This window comes from Erinaceus europaeus, chromosome 11, assembly GCF_950295315.1.
Source record: "Erinaceus europaeus chromosome 11, mEriEur2.1, whole genome shotgun sequence".
In the NCBI taxonomy this organism is placed as follows: Eukaryota; Metazoa; Chordata; class Mammalia; order Eulipotyphla; family Erinaceidae; genus Erinaceus; species Erinaceus europaeus.
The window spans coordinates 89,919,687-89,941,580 of NC_080172.1; the positions used below are offsets into that span (position 1 = coordinate 89,919,687).

A 21,894-nucleotide genomic window follows, 5' to 3' on the forward strand; every position below is an offset into this window, starting at 1 on the left:
GTCTTCTTTTGATATATCACACCTGCCAGATCTAAAAACCAGTGGGTTAAGTGCACATGGCACAAAGCGCAAGGACTGGCATAAGGATCCCGGTTCGAGCCCCCAGCTCCCCACCTGCAGGGTAGTCGATTCACAGGCGGTGAAGCAGGTCTGCAGGTGTCTTTCTCTCTCCCTCTCTGTCTTCTCCTCCTCTCTTCATTTCTCTCTGTTCTATCCAACAATGAAGACATCAGTAACTACAACAATAAAAGAAAAAGCTATATAGATTTAATCAGTTTAAATCTTTAGTATTCCAAGGCTTAGTTTAAATTTATCTAAATAAAATATTTCCAGAAAGATAGACTGCAATCGAAAATAAAAATCTACATTTAGTCAACAAAATATCATCCTTTTGAAAGAACCAAGAAAATTGTGGAAAAAGCAGTGTACCATGAACAGATAAGAGGATGGGGTGGGAAGACAGAAAGGGCCCCACATTGTTACTAAGTGCCTACTTTGGCCCCACTGTTGTGCTAGACACGTTGCCCATTTAAATCCCCTTGTTCTTCACAACACTCTGCAAGCAGAATTATCTTTTTTAAAAAATTTTTTATTTAAGAAAGGATAATTTAACAAAACCATAGGGTAGGAGGGGTACAACTCCACACAATTCCCACCACCCAATCTCCATATCCCACCCCCTCTCCTGACAGCTTTCCCATTCTCCATCCCTCTGGGAGCATGGACCCAGGGTCATTGTGGGTTGCAGAAGGTGGAAGGTCTGGCTTCTATAATTGCTTCCCCGCTGAACATGGGCATTGACTGGTCGGTCCATACTCCCAGTCAAGCAGAATTATCTTACAAAAAATAAAAAATAAAAAACAGATGCTAGAAATTAAGGAATTTGATTTTCCTAATGCTGCTCAGTTAATGGGGTGTGATTTAAACCCAGGTTTATGTTATGCTAAAGTCTATATCCTTCCAGCAGGTCATGCATCCAGTTACAAGAAAAACTGCAGGTATTTTTTTTTATCTTTATCTGTTGGATAGAGACAGTCAGAAATTGAGAGGGAAGGGGGTGATAGGGAGAGAGACAGAGCACCTACAGCACCTACAGCACTGCTTCATCACTTGTGAAGCTTTCCCCCTGCGATAAACTGCAGGTATTTTAATATTTCTCTTTTGCATCCAATGATTAAGATTCAGAACACGGGCAGGGGAGACAACATAATGGTTATGCAAACAGACTCTCATGCTTGAGGCTCCCAAGTCCCAAGTTCAATCCCCCAAACCACCATAAGCCAGAGCTGAGCAGTGCTCTGGTGTTTCTCTCTGTGTGTGTTTCTCTCTTCATCCCTCTCAAAAATAAAATAAATAAAAATTTAAAAATATATTTAAAAAAAGGATTCAGAACACAGTAAAATCTTGTCCAACCAAGGCTAATGTTAGGAATTCACTAAGTACTAATAACATAGTCATTCACAGGAGTACTTACTGTATATCATTTATTGAATTAGGAACATAAACTTCAAACAAAGTTCCCAATTTCATAGAACTCAAAATCTTGGAGAAAGAACATATGTTCTGGTGTTACCAAATAATGGGATTATTTACAGTCTCAGGAATTTTGGATACCACCAATTGGTCATATACAGACAACAGCAATATGTATATTTGTAGTTATTGTTGTTGTTGTTATTTATGTCGTTGTTGGCTAGAACAGAGAAAAATGGAGAGAGGCAGGGAAGACAGAGGGAGAGAGAAAGATGCCTGCAGACCTGCTTCACCGCTTGTGAAGCGACTCCCCTGCAGGTGGGGATCCGGGGGCTCGAACCGGGATCCTTCTGCCAGTCCTTGTGCTTTGCTCCACCTGTGCTTAACCCACTGCGCTACCGCCTGACTCCGTGTCATAACTTTTTTATACACGATCCCCTATTTACAATAGCTTCCCTTATGATTTTTTTTCTTGGCTCCAGAGTTATTGCTGGGGCTCAGTGCCTGCACCAGGAATCCACTGCTCCCAGAGGCTTCCCCCCCTTTTTTGTTGCCCTTGTTGTTTTATCATTGTTGTAGTTATTATTACTGTTGTTATTGCTGTCATTGTTACTGGATAGGGCAGAGAGAGAAATGGAGAGAGTAGGGGAAGACAGAGGGGGGAGAGAAAGACAGACACCTGTATACCTGCTTCACCACTTGTGAAGTGAGCCCCTGAAGGTGGGGAGCCGGGGCTCGAACCGGGATCTTTATGCCAGTCCTTGCGCTTGGTGCTATGTGTGCTACCACCCGACCCCCTCCCTTAAGATATTTTGAATGTGGGGAGTCGGGCTGTAGCACAGCGGGTTAAGCGCACGTGGCGCAAAGCGCAAGGACTAGAGTAAGGATCCCGTTTTGAGCCGCCGGCTCCCCACCTGCATGGGAGTCGCTTCACAGGCGGTGAAACAGGTCTGCAGGTGTGTATCTTTCTCTCCCCAACCTGTCTTCCCCTCCTCTCTCCATTTCTCTCTGTCCTATCCAACAATGATGACATCAACAACAACAATAATAACTACAACAACAAGGGCAACAAAAGGGAAAATAGATAATAATAATAATAATAATAAAAATAAAAGACATGATTTAAAAAAGAAGATATTTTGAATGCATGGTAGTTTGAAAGCATTCAAGATCCAAGGTCAGAGTGGCTACATTGCCCAAGTTCATAAATGGCTAGGAAATCTATTTTATTATCTTATATAGAAAGATAAACGTATCTTAAATTTCTACTATTTTAATACAATTACTTAGGTTATTTTACATAAAACTTAGGGGGAACCAAAGTTTGTGCTAAATAGCTTATCACTATAAACTATTCTGCATATATCACTACAAAGATGAACCATTTATTAAACATGAACGGAAAAGTTGTAAAGTTCTCACTACTCTTCTCTTTACTAAGGCTGTTGCAAGGAATTACTTGTGCAAAAAGACTGAAAATTCAATAAGCACTGAACTATCAGAGCCACTGAATAAATACTTTCAATCAAGAACCCATTTTCACATTGCAGAGTCTACAGGGGTTAACTAAAATTAATAGCAATTATGTCACACTCTCCCCTTTAAGAGTATCTCTGAATATCCCCAATCTTCTTGTATTAATAGTAATCTCCAATTTATGTCCCAATGAATTCACCGTAAATGGAAAGTACTGTAAATAAATAGTAACTTGAAGATATTTAGCCTACTAAACAACCTAATTTATTTAGCCTAGCCTGCCTTAAACATGACCCTACAATTGGCCAAGGGGATCTAACCAGGTCTATTCTGTCACAGTACTGAACATCTCATAGAACTCACTTCTGCAAGTGAAGTATACTTTGTAGAGTATCAGTCATCTACCCTGGTGATTACATGGCTGACTGGAAGTTGTGCCCCACTCCCACTGCCCAGCATCAACAGAGTACTATAAAAGATCAAAACTCAGGTGGGCAGTGGCAACCCAACTGATTACACATATTATCATGCATGAGGACCCAGGTTCAAGCCCCCACTCCCCACCTGCAGGAGTAAGTTTCATGAGCAGTGAAGCAGGTCTTCAAGTGTCTATGTCTCTCCTTATCTCATCTCCACTCAATTTCTCTCTGTTCTAATAAAGAAACAAAAAGAGTGGAATGAAAAATAGCCACCAGAAGCAGTAGATTTTTCCTGTAGGCACTAAGCCCCAGCAGTAACCCTGGTAGTAAAAAAAAAAAAAAAAAAATCAAAACTCAAGAGTACAATTTCTGATGAACAAACCACTGTGAAGTCAGAAACTCATAAGTGGAAGCACTGTAAGTAGATCATCTGTACTTATCTCTAAGCTCCAGAGATTCCAATTCTTACCTCCATTTTTTTGAGAATAACTTGCTATATTCAACTGAGTCCTTAACTCAATTCCTGGGCAAATATAAGGAAACTGTCATCACAAATTATCTGAACTTGAGAATTTCTAATGATGCTGAGTACATTCTTGTTTTGTGAGTGATTGTGGCCTAAGGACACTTTAATTAATGAATGCTTCCTATATTTGAAAATCAAATGCTAAGACACTTAATAATCTGCTAAATCTACATTTTGGAATATTAGCAAGTGACAGAATTATCTTAAGTCCAGTTTCCCCATTGGCTATCACACATTTAATAGTTTGAAATTTCACTAATTAATAATAAAATTACCCACCCACCAACCCCCCCAAAAAAATGGCCTGTAAAAGTAAGCAAATGTTGTAAAGTGGTTGTAAATGGGAATGTGCAGCCTCTGCACTGCTGGGAACTGAGAAAAGCAATTTGAGAGTTTCTGCTTCATTGGCAGATGTTCATTCAAGGGCACCACTGACTCCAGAGATCACAAGTCAAAAATTACTTCTAATATACAATATCCCATTTCTCAGAATTAAAGCTTTCATAACACCTGGTCTTCTCTGAGATTCTAATGTATCAAATATTCCCCCTCATGACTGTAAATGCTCCCTAAGTCAGCAAAAAAAAAGTGTAAAAAGGAAAGTATACAGATGTAACTTGTATGATTTGAAAGAGTGTTTCTACTAACCATAAAAATGGTCACAATGGGGGGGGGGGGCTGGGCAGTAGTGCAGTAGGTTAAATGCACATGGTGCAAAGCACAAAAAACAGCACAAGGATCCTGGTTCAAGCCTCCGGCTCCCCACCTGCATGGGGGTCGCTTCACAAGTGGTGAAGCAGATCTGCAGGTGTCTATCTTCCCCTCCTCTCTCTATTTCTCTCTGTCCCATCCAATGACAGCAATAACAATAACAAGAACAACAAGGGCAACAAAAATGTGAGGGAAAAAATGGCCTCCAGGAGCAGTGAATCTGTAGAGCAGGCACCGAGCCCCAGTGATAACCCTGGAGGTAAAAAATAAAAATAAAAATAAAAAGTCACAATGGTAGTGTCGGTGGATTGGACAGACTGAGAACAAAACGCAGGAGGTAATGGTGATGACTGAGATCAAGATATGGTAGGTAACATATCTGGGTTTTAAGAATTAGAGTAGGACCAAGGATATGAGTGAAAACTAAGAGGGTACCAATGAAGCATTGCAAAGTGGTACCAAGCAATGAAAGTGAACAATTAAAACTGCTGCTCAGCCAGCCACCTAGTTGTTGACTTAAACAGCTCTTTGAAGCTCCTAAGTTAAAACAAGAGAACTAATGGAGGAAGAAGACTTGGATGAGTGGTCTCTCTAATGTGATAGAAGGTCAGGAGGAAAGTGGGTCAAACTGGGAAGACTGGTGATGGAGTCCAATAGAGCTTAGGCATACACAACCAGGAACAAATTGACAAAGGGATGAGGAAATAGCAACTAAAAAGCACAGGAAGAGGGGCCAGGTGCCAGCACACCTGCTTGATTGTACACATTATAGAGCGCAAGGACCCAAGTTCAAGTTCTAGGTCTCCACTTGCAAGGAGACAGCTTCACGAGCAGTGCTGCAGGTGTTTCTCCCTTTCTATCTCCCCCTTTTATCTCAATTACTCCATGTATCTATCCAAAATAAATAACTATGCTTCTTTAATTTTAAAAAGAACATAGGGAGGCTCAGAGGATGTGAGGGAGAGAATGGTGGCAAGTCAGTAGGCTAGTGGAAAAGAGGGAAGACTCCCACTTGCAGATCTAACTTCAGATGCCCATTAAATAGCTTGGCTTTTATCATGTTTTCTCTGTAATTTAAAAAACATTCAAAAGTAGGCCATCAACTCATGGTTGAGGCATCCCATTAAAATTGTGTAGTTTAACATCTTCACTGGTAAATAGTACTTGTCATACTCGAGTACAGTTACTAAAGTCATTTCATCATTGTCCAAAATAACTGTCTTCTTGAGCACACTGAGGTCTAATTATCTTTGTACATTTTTCCTCTCTCTCTCTCTCTCTCTCCAGCCCCCTCCCCCAACCTAGTTTTCTTTCTCAAACCTTCTTCCTCTCACATAACCATGCACATGTCTTCTTCCTTGTCTCATTTCTCTCAGTATACTGCAGGTACAGGGAGGTTTTTGTTTGTTTGGGTTTTTTATTTGTTTTGTTTCGTTTTATTGCCAGCTTGTGGCATCCAATGACTTACTTCCTTCTTGCATTCTTGCAAAAGAATGACTCCAAGACCAAATCTGCCTTCTCTGAATTCTCCCAATCGCTGAAAGTTCATCTGATTTACCTCTCTAACTGCAATGCCCTGCTCAGGGAGGTACTAGACAACTATCTTTGAAAAGAGAGAAATACTTTGAGTCATATGAACATACACAGTCCACTTATGATGTTTGTGTTTTTCCCTGCACATCAACATAATTAACAAAACATCCAAAAGAGATTTACCCATCAGTCAAACATTTGTCATGGCCACTCACTCTAACTGAAGGCTTCCTTCCCACCCCCTTGTTTTAAAAGGCCATGTCTGAAATAGAATTCTTTTTGAATAGACTAAATAGAGAGTGGTTTTTAGTCAACTTTGAATCCTTAGCATCTACTAAAATTCTAATATTCAGAAGACAAATTGGTGCTTGATAAAGATCTACTGATTTACAAACATGCAAGAGAGAGTGAAGGAAAGGTGTTAGAGGAAAAGAATAAGGAGTAGAAAAAGGAGGAAGAAGAGAGAGAGAAAACCAGATTATCACTCTAGCATATGTAATGCCAGGCATTGTATTCATGACCTCAACGCTCTTTTCACTGCATCACCTCTTGGGCCACTAAACTGATATTTTAATCAACTCATATCACCACTATCTTGACTTTCATTATATAGTCTTTGTTCTTTCATCTTTCAAGAACAAGGGTCATCACCTAGAATTCCAGGCCACAAAAAGGTATATCATGTAATATTTTCACTGCCAGGTGAAAATAGTATACTAAATTCCAGTACTAAAGTTGGTAGTATCTCAGGGTAACTGTCTGAATAAATTCTATAGGAAACATAACTAAACAGAAAAAGGGCTACGAAAGTTGGCAAAAAGCAAATGACTCATGAACTAGATAATCAGCTGAAATTAACTTTTCAGCTTCATTCTTTTAATTTTGCAAGTTTAAATACAATAGATTTCAAGTGTAATAATAGAGTAATGTCATTTCACATTTACACAGCAGGCCTGGCAGTTTCTAACCATTTGAATAGTCATTTTCACATTCAATTCACCATCTACCCACTGAGCTTGGTAGCAGGAATGACAAACTTCACTGATTTGGAATTAGGACAGCTGGATATAAGTCCTGTCTTCACCACTTCCTGTCTGTGTGACCTTGAAATAAGTCTTTTACCCTATGTACATCTCAATTTTTCTCTCTGTAGAGCAAATGATAAAAATCTTATTCTTTCTGCTACAGAATTGGGAAGACTAAGGAGGTGGGGGAGATGTAAGGAAATAACATCTTCCTGAATACAACTATAATGTAGGAATTGTACATGTATTATTTAATTTTCACCACAATCCTGCAAATTAGATTTTACTACTGCTTTCCTACTATATGAGAGGAATAAAACTCAAAATGATTTTCTCAAGGCCACAGAGTTTGCTGTTTCAATCAACCTTGGGATCAGACATATTTGTCTCATCCTAAACCTCATCCTCACAAAGTCATAATGAATCCTAAATTAGAACTAAATATGTTCCAAAAGAAAAAAGATACTATTTAGTCTGTTGTTGTCTAAATGTCTGATATTATTGGCATAAGGGTGGAATTCAGTGATGGAGAGAAGAAAGTATTTACTAAGATGACCTAGCCTATTCAAGATAGAGCTGAGTCTCCTGACTCCTGGCCTGAACTCTTTTCATTAAACCATGCTGCCCTGGGTCAGCAAGACAGCTCACCTGGGAGGCTGCCTGCTTTAAGGGAAATGTCAGTGTTTGCGGTATCTTTCCCTCTCTCCCTCTATGTCATTCTCTTTCTATCTGAAAAACTCAACTTACAGAGGTAAAGTCCCAGGAATTAGAAACAAGAAAAACAAATAAAAAGCAGAAACCCTATTGCCCCATAAACATAAGAAATGGCTCTTGACATTAGTGGCAGAGAGGCATGATGCTTGTTTATTCAGACCAGCTGTTACAACTCTATTTTAAGACAAGCATTCTATAAATCATGGAAGGTGCATATCAAGTGTTTCATTTAATATTCCATATTAATTGACCCTTTGGAGAACTCCCATCTGAGCAGCATATGCTGCTGGCTTCCTGTTAAGCAAGTCAAAAGCTGACTACACATCTTGCAACACATATTTTGAAAGCATAGTCCGATAGCAGTACAGGATATAATTCTAAAATAAATTTCCACGAAAATCAAATGGTTCTATTTCTATGCTAATCATGCTTTTGTCCACTAAATGCCCAAGACTGCTCACTCATTCAAGGCAGAATATAGACTTGTAACTGGCTCTAACTCCATACAAGGTCTATGTTAATAAGAAAAGGTGTAATAGAATACTTTATAATAGCCAATATGTGTCTGTGAATTTACAAAAAAAAATAGTTAATAGAGAAAAATAGCTTGAATGCATGTCTTTTAGAAGAAGGATGTTTCTGCTCCCTATGGAAATACAGGCACTCCTTGCTGCTCAAGAGCTGAGCATTAAACCAACTGTTACAGGGCTAACAAAAGAAAAAAGAAACAGCCACACTCATTTTCTCTTTTTATCAAGCTCAGTTTTCATCTCTCTGATGTTATTTTGTTTTCCCATCACACACTTTGCCAATAGTCTCGCCCCCCCCCCCCATTTTGCACTAGTGGAATAGGTATGCACAAAATAAATTCAGTATCCTGAAGAAAAGTTCTAATTCAGTATCTGACCATAATGAGGTACCACTTTCAATAGCCAGAAAACCAATCAAAGAAATTCCTCAAGGGAGTCCACAAGAATATTTTTCTATGAGAAAAGAAACATTATTTGCAACTCATTTAGATGTGTCAGTAATGTGACTAATGGGAAGTCAGTTTGTAATGGATGTTGAAATCCTAACCTTGGCTCCACTATGAACTACTACTTACTACGAGTTAATAAAGCATATTTAGCCTTGGAGAAGCTCTACCAAATAGGAATATTTAGCAATGCCCATCTTACAAAGCTTTGATGATTAAATGATAAATTCACGGAAGGTGTTAGTATCCCGGGCATTGCATTATTTCTGAAGAAGAAGTAATAACTACAGTTAACAAAATTAATACTAATTGAGCATCTGTTGGTGTCATTCAGAAAACTAACTTGTTTTAGCTCTCACAGCACCCGTAGGAGATAGGCTTTATTACCATGCCTATGTTAGATGTGAGGAAGCTGAAATATAGATTATTCACTCTCTTAAAAATTACTCAGGCATAATTAGTGGAGTAATGTTATCTACTAGTACTAGTAATATCATGTAATAATAAATAGATGTTTTTGGTTGTCAATGATGTAGTGCTGAGTACATCTTATTACTACAGTTTATAAAGATAATGTTTGTAAAATGAAGTCAACTTATTATTATTATTATTTATTTCCCACCAGAATTATCATGGGATTTTATGACACTATGATTCCTCTACTCCAGGAGGGCAATTTTTTTGGGGGGGAGGGGACAAAGGGTGAGAGCCAGTGAGAAAAATAGAAAGAGGGACTGAGAGAGAAGAAATATTGCAAGACAACTCCACAGTTTGTGAAGCTTCCCGTGTGTGTGCTCTCACATGGTGGCCAGGAGCTCAACTCCAAGTCCTTGTGCATGAGTGTGTGCTCTGTGAGGTGAGTAGAGCCTGCCCTCAAAGTCACCATTTTTAAACATAAATTTAACTGGTGCCTATGTGAGCTTATGTATTATATATGGGACCCTGTATTAATTCCTTTTTTGTTTTGTTTTGTTATTGGATAGAGAGAGAGATTGAGAGAGAAGGGGGAGATAGAGAGGAAGAGAGACAGAGAGACACCTGCAGACCTGCTTCACCACCTGTGAAGTGACTGCCCTGCAAGTGGGGAGCCTGGGGCTTGAACCGGGATCCCAACCAGTCCTTGCCCTTTGCACCACGTGCACTTAACCCACTGTGCTACCGCCGACTCCCATCAATTCTTAAAAATGTAGATTTATGGCAGTCTCAAGCATGTCAGAGGCCACAGCTTGGGAGACAGATTACTTTTTAATGGTGTAAATGTGCTATACATAGGACCTTATGTATACTATACACAAAGTGGCCACACTTAGGAGTCTAGAAGTCCCACTGCAAAGGTGACTCCTAAATCAATTCTTCAATCAGACAAATGAAAATGGGTATTTTAAACCAAAATATGGAAGGAAAGAGAAGTAACTGACTACATACTTCGAATACATGTATGAGGCCATGGTTTCAGTCTCCAGTACAGTTTCATCTATTCTCATTCTCTCTCTCAAAAAAAAAAAAATGGACATATGCAACAACACAGAGACATTTAACATCATGGCACAAGTGAGAAAACACAAAGAAGTCAGATGGACAGAGTGGAAGAGGACTTTGAGAGTTGAAACAGACCAGGCCTGAGCCTTTGCATAACCTGTTAAGTTCTGCAGTACAGAACTTCACAGTAGAATGTTCACTTACACATAGCAGAGGGAGGCATGAGTCAGGTAGGTGTAGAGTTGAACATGCACAAATGAATCAAGAGAGAGCACGGCCTATGAATGCAAAGCCAGACAAAGGATGGGAGTAGAGGAATAAAACAAAAAAAAAAAAAAAAAGAAAGATAAAAGAGATACTGCAGATTTGGAATGGACAGACAGAATCTCTCACATCTCTCAGATTCAGTGCACTGAATTCAGTGATTCAGTAACTGCAACATTAGGGATGGGGCTGTAATCAGTATAGTCTGGGATTCAGCAAAGTTTAACAGGTAAAAGAACAACATAAAAAATAATACAAGGAAAAGAATTTTTAAAAAGACAAAAAAAAAGGAGCAAACTAAAAAATTTAAGAAATATTTAGATAAAGAGAAACCAGCAAAAGAAATTGAAAAAGAACACCAAAAATCACAGGAAAATCAGAAGAATGTAGTATGATGAGTTAGGTGAGAGGTTCGGGACAAAAGAGTAAGTCAAATCTGCCTTCCACAGAAAGCTTAAGAAAAACTGGGACACAGCTCAGCCACAGAGTATATACTTTGCAATTATAAAGCCCTAAGTTAGAGCACAGTCATCACATAAAAGGACAGAGCATGGGGGCAGCACAGCGGGTTAAGTGCACATGCCTTGAAGTACAAGGACAGGTGCAAGGATCCTGGTTCTAGCCAGTGGCTCCCCACCTGCAGGGGAGTCCCTTCAATTCAAAAGTGGCGAAGCAGGTCTGCAGGTCTTTCTCTCTCCCAACAGCAATGACAACAAGGGCAACAAAAACAGGGAAAATGACCTCCAGAAGAAGTGGATTTGTAGTGTAGGCACCCAGACCCAGCAATAACCCTGGAGAAAAAAAAAAAAAGAACAGAGCAGTATTCCGGTCAATCTCTCCCTCTCCACTCTCTGAAATAAAATGAATGAAATTTAAAACACTTAAATGAAAAAGAAAATTTTGCTGCACCAAAGTAAAGGTCTTTGGGGAAAAGTGAGGGGGATGAGGGTAGCTTTCAGGTCCTGGTGCATTGGTGAAGGAGGACCTAGCCTAGGGTGAGAGCGTTTGGCAGAAAACTGAGATATTTTACACATGTACCAAACACTCTATTTGCTGTAAACCATTAATGTCCGCCATAAAAATGTTTTTAAAATAAAGTATTAAAAAGGCACCATTTTCAGCCGATCTTGGATGAATCTTGAAAAATTCATGTTGAGTGAAATGTCAGAAACAGAAGGATAAATATGGGATGATCTCACTCTCAGGCAGAAGTTGAAAAACAAGATCAGAAGAAAAAACACAAGTAGAACCTGAATTGGAATTGGTGTATTGCACCAAAGTAAACGATTCTAAGGGGGGGGGGGGGAATACAGGTCCAAAAAGGATGACAGAGGACCTAGTAGGGGTTGTATTATTATATGGAAAACTTAGAAATGTCATGCATGTATAAACTATTGTATTTACTGTTGAATGTAAAACATTAATTCCCCAATAAAGAAACATTTTTTAAAAAGGAAAAGTATTCCAAATCAATTCTCCCCATCTATATGAAGAAAAAATAATAATTCTCAATTTTCTCACTATGGCAGCCATAGAATTTTACTTAACCAGTAAAGTTTCAGCATTTTAATTCTTTATCCCCAGGACCTGTTTCTTAGAGAATCCAGATGAAGCCAATAAGAATATGGATAGAACATTAAGATGTCTTAATATGCCTTACCTATTGCATGTAGAAAGACCTTGACTCATATAAAGCTTAAAATTAGAGCAGATTATCCAAGAAAAATGATCTATCAAGTAACAAAAGGTTGCTGATTTCTGAGAATACTAAATAATGATATTATTCTGAACTGAGTGACTAAAAACGCAACTGGTACATCACTGTTTGGGAAAACAGTAGCCAGTTTTCCTTCCTTAAGAAAAACCCAATAATTTTTACATAGTGGCACCTTATTCAGAGATGGGGAAGACATGCATTTAGAATATGCATCTTAAAATTTAAACCAATTCCAACAACAACAACATCAATAATCACAACAATGTTAAACAAGGACAACAAAAAAGGAAAAATAAATAAATATTTTAAAAAAGAAAAAAAATTAAACCAATATGACCATAGCATCTTAAACAATTCCCCATTGCATGCAGAAATAAAGTTCTCTCTCTCTTTTTCATGTAACAATGTCAAAACCCAGCTGCAGGTCAGTAGATTGAAAGGAAATCCTGGAGACAAGAATGGTATGATCTGACAGAAATGCCGTATCACCAACACTGCTGCACAGAGGAAAATACTATGTAGGGGGGAAATATGGAACTGAATGTCTGATAGGAAATATCATTCAGAAAAGCAGCAATCTGAGTAAAAAAACATTCTAGGAACACATGAAAGTTATTTTATTTGTATTTTTGTGTGTGTACACATACTTATCCTCATGTACACAAAAAAGCACTATGATATTTGTTTAAATCTAGCAGAGCTTTTTCAATAGCTATGAAAGAAAAACTCTTTGTGATAGGAAAACAATCTTCTCCTGACAGCTTTTCACTGACTGTTTTTCTGGTGTCTTTACAACAAAACTGCCCACAAAGAGATGTCTCTATTTGTTATTTTGGTCTTCTGTGTCTAGTCTCTCCTTCCTTCAGCATTTGTCTACTATACACCAAATCTGCTGTTACCAACATAATCAAGGAATTTAATTTAATTTTTTATTATTTATTTATTTATTTTGGATAGAGACTGAAAGAAATTGAGAGGGAGAAGAAGACAGAGAGACAGAGAGATGATACCTGCAGCACCACTTTTGAAGCTTTCCCCCTCCAGGTAGGGACCTAGGTCCGTAAGCACTGTAATGTGTGCACTGTAATGTGTGCACTCAACAAAGTGCATCACCACCTGGCCCTTCAAGGAATTTTATAAGACAACAATATTCTGTTCTCCATGTTTGTTTTACTTTATAAGTAGCACTTACCAAGTGTGACTGTCCTTTCTCTTAAAAGCCCCTTATTCACTTGATTTCCTGCAACCACCACCACCGCTCTCCCACCTACCTCATGACTATTCCCTCTCCCTCCTTACAGGGTCTCTTCATCTCTTTCCCTTGACACATGAGCAGACCCAATAGTTCATTACTGTGATCTTTTATTTTCTTTCTATACTACTTCCAAGGTCAGAGGTAAGGTTCTTCTACCAAGGGCCATTTGGGTATTTGTAACATCGATCATGGGTCATACAAAATTATCAATTTAAAAGTTAGCAATGTAGCTATGAAAAAAGCTGCCATTGCCATAGCTAAATCATTCCACAGGCCTTATACAAGCTTCATGGGGCCAGGTGGTGGTGCAACTGGTTGAGCGCACATGTTGCAATGCTCAAGGACCTGGGTTCGAGCCCTCCCCCGCACCTGCAGGATGAATGCTTTGCAAGTGGTAAAGTAGTGTTGCAGGTGTCTCCCTGTCTCTCCCTCTCTATCACTCTCTTTCCTCTTCTAGCTGTCTCTATCCAATAAATAAAATAAAGATAATAAATTTTTTTTTTTACTGTTACATGTTACAACTCACAGGTGGGATGTTCCCCACGTCCATCCTAGATGATAGTATACTGTCTCCTTCCTTAAGTACTACCTATACAGCCTCGTTACTCTAAAATTTGCACCTACTTCTTTAACTGTTTACTCAGCATCTCCACCTCGATGGCCACTGGTCATTTCAAACATAACTAACAAAAGATTTCCCTCCTCTTTCATACACCTCCCCCAAAGTTACTAGATGGAGACTCCATCAATCCAGTTCTTGAAGCCAAAACTCTAAAGTCATGTTCCTCTCTTCTTTTCTTAACCCTTATCTGATTCTATCAATCCCTGCTGACTCTACCTTCAAAATATAACCAGAAATGAATAATTTCTCAAGGTCTTCCTTACTACTGCTGTGTTCAGAGTTACCATTATCTCTTGCCTGAATAATGGCATTAGTTTGACTGTCTCCATCCTGCTTGCTCTAAAGGCTAGTTTCAACCTGGCAATCATAGCAACACTGTTGAAAAGATAAGTCAGGTTAACATGACTTCCCACTTCTCTCAAAGTGAGAGTCAATGTCCTCTTAATGACCCACAAGTCCTAAAACTCTGGTCCCCATTTTCTCTGACCTCAACCCTACTATATTCACTCTCCTCCAAGTGCCCTGGCCTTTTTGATGGTCCTCTAGAAAAGCCAACATGTAATTAGCTCAGGCCTTTTCCACTTGAGATTGCTTTTGCCAAGAAGAATCTTCATTCAAACATGCATTCCCATTTCACATTCCCATATCACCATACTCCCTTCAGGTTCCTGCTAAATTGTCACATTCTCAGAGAAGGATTTCTTGACTACTTTATGTATAGTCAAATCCCATTTTACTTAAGTCTCTAACCAATGCTCTAAGCTCTTTATAGCACATTATTATATTTAATATGATAGGCTTATTTTAAGAAAGCAAATTTTTAAATGCAAAATTATGAGATTAAGATAAGCTTATTAGAAACAGACCTGTGGTTTGCTATAGATATTCATGGAGACCTTCTTTTATTTATTTGCTAATGAGGAGAGAACAAGAGAGAGGGGGGTGAGTGAGCAAACCACAGCATCATTCTGGCACATGCAATGCCTGGGATCAAACTCAGGCTCCGAAGCTTTTAGATTCAAAGCTCTAGTCACTGCACCACTTCCCAGGACCATCATGGAGACCTTCTTAATCAGAAAAACTGACATTAAGTTCATAACCTTTGTTCTATTACAATATCCACTAGTATAACTGTCACAAATAGATTCCTCTATTCCAAAATTGGTCTTGTGCTTTGTATCCTAGCTAGAACATGCTTTTGGATGAAAAATAAATCTTTGATATATACAAAGACCAAATTTCTTGAACTTTCCAAAGACTACCTGGATTTAATTTATTTTTTATAATAAAGAAAAGTGAAAAGTGGTAAATGTGTAACCAAATATGGTTTCTGTCCAGCTTTTTTAATACATTATAGAAACTACAGCTCAACATTTTAAACATTTACTTTTTTATTAGAGAGAACTGAGAGTCATTCTCTGGGCATAGGTAATAGCAGGGATCAAATTTGTGGCCTCTTACTTGCAAAGTGTATGTTCTACACACTGAGTACCTCCCCAGTCATCATTAAAAAGAAAACTCTATCTACTTGCTTATGAGAGAAGACCAGAGATGGGACCATAGACCCAGAAGATGTATTTCTGGGGATCAAATGTAGGGCCTCAAGCACTCAAATTTTCTGTCTAGCCACTGAGCAACTAAGCTTTTTAAGTACAACTTTTTAAGTACTTAGTTTTAAGAAATCAACATCTCAATAAGACCCTAAAATTCAAACCTAAATTTGAGCATTACCTGTAGGGCATCTTTCTAATGCAAGCAAGACATAAGATTAGCAAAATGAATAGAAGAAATCCTATTCATTAGTGATAAGCATTTAGAAGATACCCATTTTAAAGCCTCCTTTAAACTGGAGAGCTGAAAACATACATGGGCAAAACATCAATAAGCCAAAATGCTCTATGTCAATATCTGTTTAAAACAATCCCACTGAGTACGGCAAAACTCTCAAGTGAGTGCTTTCATTTACTTCCTGCCTTGAAAAGTCCTGTACTGTCAGGAAATAGTCTATTTCAAATTAATATATTCAATAAAAACTAAATAAGGAGGGCAGAATGACTCTAAACATGAGGAAAGTCAAAAGGCACCAGTAATGATAACTCCAAATTCAGAAGAATAAAGTCTAGTACACATGTCAAGATTTTACTAGGTTACTGTTACTACACAATATTGACAGAAGTGGTACGATAGGAAAGTTACAGCCAGAAACAATTTTTAGAAACTTTCCCAAGAAATGTGTGGGCAGTTAGAAGGCAGAAATATTTAGAAATATTATAGTAGTTTCAAGTTTTTATTGTAACCTATTACTTTAGACATATTTATGAAGAAGACAGAGAATGAGAACTAGAGAACCACTGTGGCAAATGTGATGCCAGGAATAGAACTCAAGATTTTTTTTTTTTAATTCCAAAGCACTAGCCACTATGCCACCTTCCAGGTTGCCTTATTACCTTTAATATAGTAACAGGGAAAAACATTTTAAGTAATATTGCTAATTGTACAAAACTTCTATTAAGTGTCTAATAAGTGCTGGGCACAGTAGTTCTATCAAGCATGTCAATTTATTTAATGAAACAATTTAATAAGTCTTAGTTAAAAATTCAATGGTGGGGCTAGGTGGTGGCACACCTGGTTGAGCATACATGTTACAATGCACAAGGACCCAGGCTCAAGTCCCTGGTCCTCTCCTGCAGGGGGAAAGCTTTGCAAGTGGTGAAGCAATGCTGCAGGTGTCTCTGTCTATCTTCCTCTCCATTTCCCACTACCTTCTCGACCTCTGGCTGTCTCTATCCAATAAATAAAGATAATTTAAAATTTTCAAGTGGTCCAGGAGGTTACGCAGTGGATAAATCATCGGATTCTCAAGCATGAGGTCCTGAGTTCAATGCCCGGCAGCACATGTACCATAGTTATATTTGGCTCTTTCTCTCTCCTCCTATGTTTCTCATTAATAAATAAATAAAATCTTTTAAAATTAAAAACAAAGATTCAATAGCAACTGATGATATAAACTCATCTATTGAGCATTTTAGCTGTCACCAATCTCTCTGCAATGCAATGTGGTCAAGAAGCAAGAATGGAGCATATTCAGGTATTAGTCTTACAGGGTTCACTTTGGGGTGCCCTCATTCACTACAGGGAAAATTGAAATAAATTTGTAAACAGAAAGGTTGTGATTTAAGAACCCAAAAGAACTACCACCTAAGGAAGAGCATTCAGCTGTCCTATTTTCATCATTCTGATCTAGCAGCTTATCTGATAGCACAGTGTAATAATGCCTTTAGGACAATGATCTTAATGGGCTCATTATGGTACCCCTGGTATGGAAGAGAATCCTTAGAGCACTGCACATTCTCAAGTATTATTAATGATGCTTATAAAAAAGATTAGGCATCATAAGATTAAATTATGTCTAATAATTTGTAAGAGGAGATGAAAGAGCAAAAACATACTTGAAAAGATTTCCATTCATTGTTAACATTCAAATAAAATCTAGGAGACTATAAAAGGAGGGATTATCAGTTGTCCAGAAAAGTTGATCATTAGGCAATAAATAAATAAATAAATAAATAAATACAGTGCTACAGGAAACTGAAGTTTCAGGAAATGCTAACAATACCCATCCTTCTTCTGGTGGGCCACAGCATCCTGACTGATCCACATTGCCTCCTGAGATTATAGGAAAGGAGGGAAATAAGGATATGTGGTCTGGGTGACCAAATTCAGCTCCCATAGAACCTTGTTCTGAACAGCTCCTAACTGAATAGAGTTATCTATTAACATGGTTAACACTCTATGAGATATCCAGAATCAGGACAACTCTGAAAGTGTTCATGAAGTTAGCAGTCAGGGTACAGGATTATAAACGTGTATAAAGAAATCTGAATTTTTAAATAGCCATGGCTCTCAACATGTATAAGTCTGTTCTTTTTTGGGAACTGCTAGCCAGCAAGTTGAAGGCACAGAGAGAAGGAATTCAAAACCTCAGGCCTGATAGACATTTATGAAGCACTGGCACCAAAGAGTGTGTGACCTAACTTTTGATGCATAATTATTAAAGTACATAAGTTAAGTCCTGTATAAAAGGCACTGTTCTGTTTTTTTCAAGATTAGTGTTAAAATGTGTCACGGAGGGTGCTCTTTCCCTTTAAGTTGAAAGCTGCTTTGCACAATGTGAAAGAGAAAACAGATGTGCTGAATGAATGGTATTTAATATCTTTCCGCATAAAACTTAGTACCAAGAATCTCCTATTCCAACTTGTGACTTTTGAGTTGACGTTAGTGTGCCATTTTCAGAGTTGCTTGGTTGTTCTGTTTTGTTTGTAATCCCACAGAGGCCCCTCCAGGCAAGAGTGCAAGCCACAGAGCCAAGTGTGCACCACACCACCGAAGCGCAGCACTGAATGAAAGAAAGCGGAATCTTGAAACTTCTTGTTTCCTGTCACTGCTGAGAGAAGTCAGACTAGCTCCTTCTCACATGGTTTCAAGAGACCTATAAACACACCACCTAGCTGGTCAGCCAGCCACAAGGGGGGGGGGGGGGTTGGTAGGGGTGTATCTGGGGCTGTAGCTGTGTTCTGCTCCCTTTTCCTCTTTGGCCAGTGTCACTCCTGTACAGATAACAGTACAGGAACGCCCTCCACTTCCTAGAGTCCTCACTTATGTCATGGTTCCTCTTTCGTGAAAACATGGGGACGAAAGCAAAAGAACAGACTCAAGGCACAGTCATTCCCCATCATCTTGCTTCACCCCTGTCCATCGTTATTATAGAAGAACTGGGTCGAGTCCCTTTGCTGCCCTACACATTACACATCAAAGTATGTGAAGGGCACCCTAAGACAGCTTATTTTCTTTCCTGCCTCACAAAAAGCTTTTACTAAACCTTCATACCATCTTCGGGCATCAGAGGGATTTTCACATTCAGTTTTTTTTTAAGAAAGAAAGCAGGAAGGAGAGAACAACAACAACAAAAACCCTAAAGCATTTCAAGTTCAAGATATGACAAGCCGAAGTGGTGTCAAAAGCAGAAGGCTTAAAGACAGGGCAAACAGAGTGCACCTAGACGTTTGCATTTACACAAAGAAATTAGCCCAGATGATTAATGGGAAATGCCTGCTGGAGGCGGAGGCGCTCGCGCCGGCCTCCTTACCTGGGACATCTGCGGCCTCAGGTTGATCTCCTTCAGGTTGATGGAGTGCGCCCGGAGGTTGTTGAGGAGCTGGCAGAGCAGGACTCCATCGCGGAGGGTCTGCGCCAGGTCGAACACCTGCGCCGAGTCCCAGGTCACCCGGTGGTTGGCGGGCAGCACCTTGCAGTGGATGAGCCACTGCGCGCACTGCCTCCAGGGCTCCATGCCCGACCACTCCGGGACGCGGCCAAGCCGGGGCAAGCTGCGAGGATGCTCCCGCCGTTCCAGTCGCGATCAGCCCCAGCCCTGCGAGCTTTTCAAGAGAGCGGGCAACGCAGCGACCTAGTCCGGGCCCCGGCAGGGGCTTGGGCAGCTCCGCTCCCGCCCGGCTGCGCCGCCGCCCGGCCGCAGCTGCAGCAAGTCCCGCGCGCTCTCGGAGAGCCCTGGCCGGCTCGGCGGCGGCGGCGGCGGCCGCGCACAAGCTTCCGACTCGCGAGTGCGGCGCCTGGCCACTGAGCATGCCCAGCGCGTCTGCCGCTCAGCCTGCTGCTGGCGAGTCCCCCCGGGCGCTGGTAGGAGAGCGCACCCGCCGGGCACGGGGTCCGCGGCCAGCAGAGGAGGCGGGGCGCGCGGTCCAGGTGGCCTCTGCATCTCTGCCCCCCGGGAGCCCGCAGGTTTGCTGAGCTTTCACACCCTCACCCCCACCCCAGAGTCTTCTGAAAACTGCCTCCGGGGGTGTCTAGGGAGGGAAGAGTGGCGCTGGAGCACAGTAAGACCGCGAGGTTCCAGCTGGGACACCCTAAAGGTTAAGGGCAATTTTTTTTTCAACAGAGGTCTTGGGGGAGAATGGGATTAATTGGGGCGCCAGACTCCCCAAAGAAATTTTAAAAAATAAATAGACAAAAAAAAAAAAAAAAGTAAGCACAGAACTCCTTGGGAATCATTGCACTGAAAGTTAAAAGTTTTAGTCATCGTTGTCCCTCGTTTCTTCCTGTCCTAGCCTCGAAATCTTCTTACTGAGGAACCCCCTCAGTTTCTTTTCTCCGAATTTAGTGCCTGGGGAGCTTTGGCGACTTCAAATAATACTTGCAGAACCCTGGCACTCTCAACCCCTGGGTGTATTTCAACCGAAGTGATTTTTTGTTTTATTTTGTTTTTGTTTTTTACAGAAAGTTTAACTCTCTCGGCTCTCCATTCTCTGGACCCAAATTGCTCCCCATGGCAGTCCCAGGCCTTTTGCTGACCTCATGAAGCCTGCAGAAGAGAAAAAGGTCTGTGCCATGCCCAAGGAGCCCAAACAATCAGACTGAGCATGCTGCAGTGGCTGAGGGACCCAGTTTGGGAGCAATTATGCTTAGCCCACCCTGCACAGGTCAAACTAAACACTGGAACCCTTAATGAAAGTTGGAAGAGGCCCCAAAAATGCTTGCTCTGGCTGAAACTGCATTCAAGTTGCTTAAACTTTTTTTTTATTTATAAAAAGGAAACATTAGCAAAACCATAGGATAAGAGGAGCACAACTTCACACAATTCCCACCACCAGAACTCTGTATCCCATCCCCTCCTCTGATAGCTTTCCTATTCTTTAACACTTTGGGAATATGGACCCAAGGTCATTGTGGGGTGCCGAAGATGGAAGGTCTGGCTTTTGTAATTGCTTCCTGATGAACATGGGCACTGACAGGTCAGTCCATACTTCCAGCCTGTCTCTCTCTTTCCCTACTGGGAAAGGGCTCTGGGGAAGTGGGCTCCAGGACAAATTGGAGGGGTTGTCTGTACAGAGAAGTTGGTAGGCATCATGCTAGCATCTGGAACCTGGTGGTTGACAAGAGAGTTAACATACAAAGCCAAACAAATTGTTGGCCAATCATGGACCTAAGGGCTGAAATAGTGCAGATGAAGAGTTGGGGGGTATTCCATTTTGTAGATAGCTAGTAGGCATATTTCAGTTAAATTCCAAAGGACCTGTGGCTATACTAGTTTTTGGTTTGTTTTTCTTTTTCTTTTTCTTTTTGCCCCTGAGCCTGAAATCTGATATGCAGGTGGATCCAAGTTATTGTCTAGGGAAATGATGTCATGGCTAGAAAAAGGACCAGAAAGCTGGATAAGGGAGGAGAGTAGCTCCCTAATATGGGAAAAGGGTATAAATATTGTTGACTGTGAACCCCATCTATTTGATGTCATCTGGGGCCCATAATCAGCTTAGGAGTCTATGTGACCTCTGCATCCCTCTAGATCTGAGCTCACATTCTGTGGTCCTGAGTAGGAACATTCCATGCTGCCCCAATATCAACCCATCTTCCTCAGGTGTAGCATGGAGTGTGTTGTCCATCCCCACTTCGGAGGATGGAACATTCTCTACTATTGTTGATCCAAGTTGAGGGCAAGGTCCTATGGGGGGCCACAAAGGGGTCTGTTGTGTTCTTCCTGATAGAAATGACTGCTAACAAGAGAGAGAGGGATTTATTCAAGGTCTAGGCCCATCAGGTCTGTTTGGGAATCTCAGGATTCCCCAATTAGGACCCCAGCAGATGGGATACCCTGATAGTGACTAAAGAGTCATTGTTAAAGTATGCCAT

General features: G+C 40.3%; 1 protein-coding gene across 2 annotated transcripts in view; it reads right to left on the minus strand.

Moving 5' to 3' along the window:
- The window catches only part of VAV3 (vav guanine nucleotide exchange factor 3), a 351,109-nt gene extending 331,300 nt beyond the window's left edge, over positions 1-19,809 (minus strand). The window contains exon 1 of one of the 2 annotated variants that reach the window (XM_060202170.1): positions 19,337-19,809. In XM_060202170.1, coding sequence (XP_060058153.1) covers positions 19,337-19,540 — 204 coding nt within the window. In that variant the 5' untranslated portion in view covers positions 19,541-19,809. The remainder of the gene's footprint in view (positions 1-19,336) is intronic. The other variant, XM_007528282.3, reaches the window with a different exon arrangement.
- Positions 19,810-21,894: the final 2,085 nt, after the last annotated feature.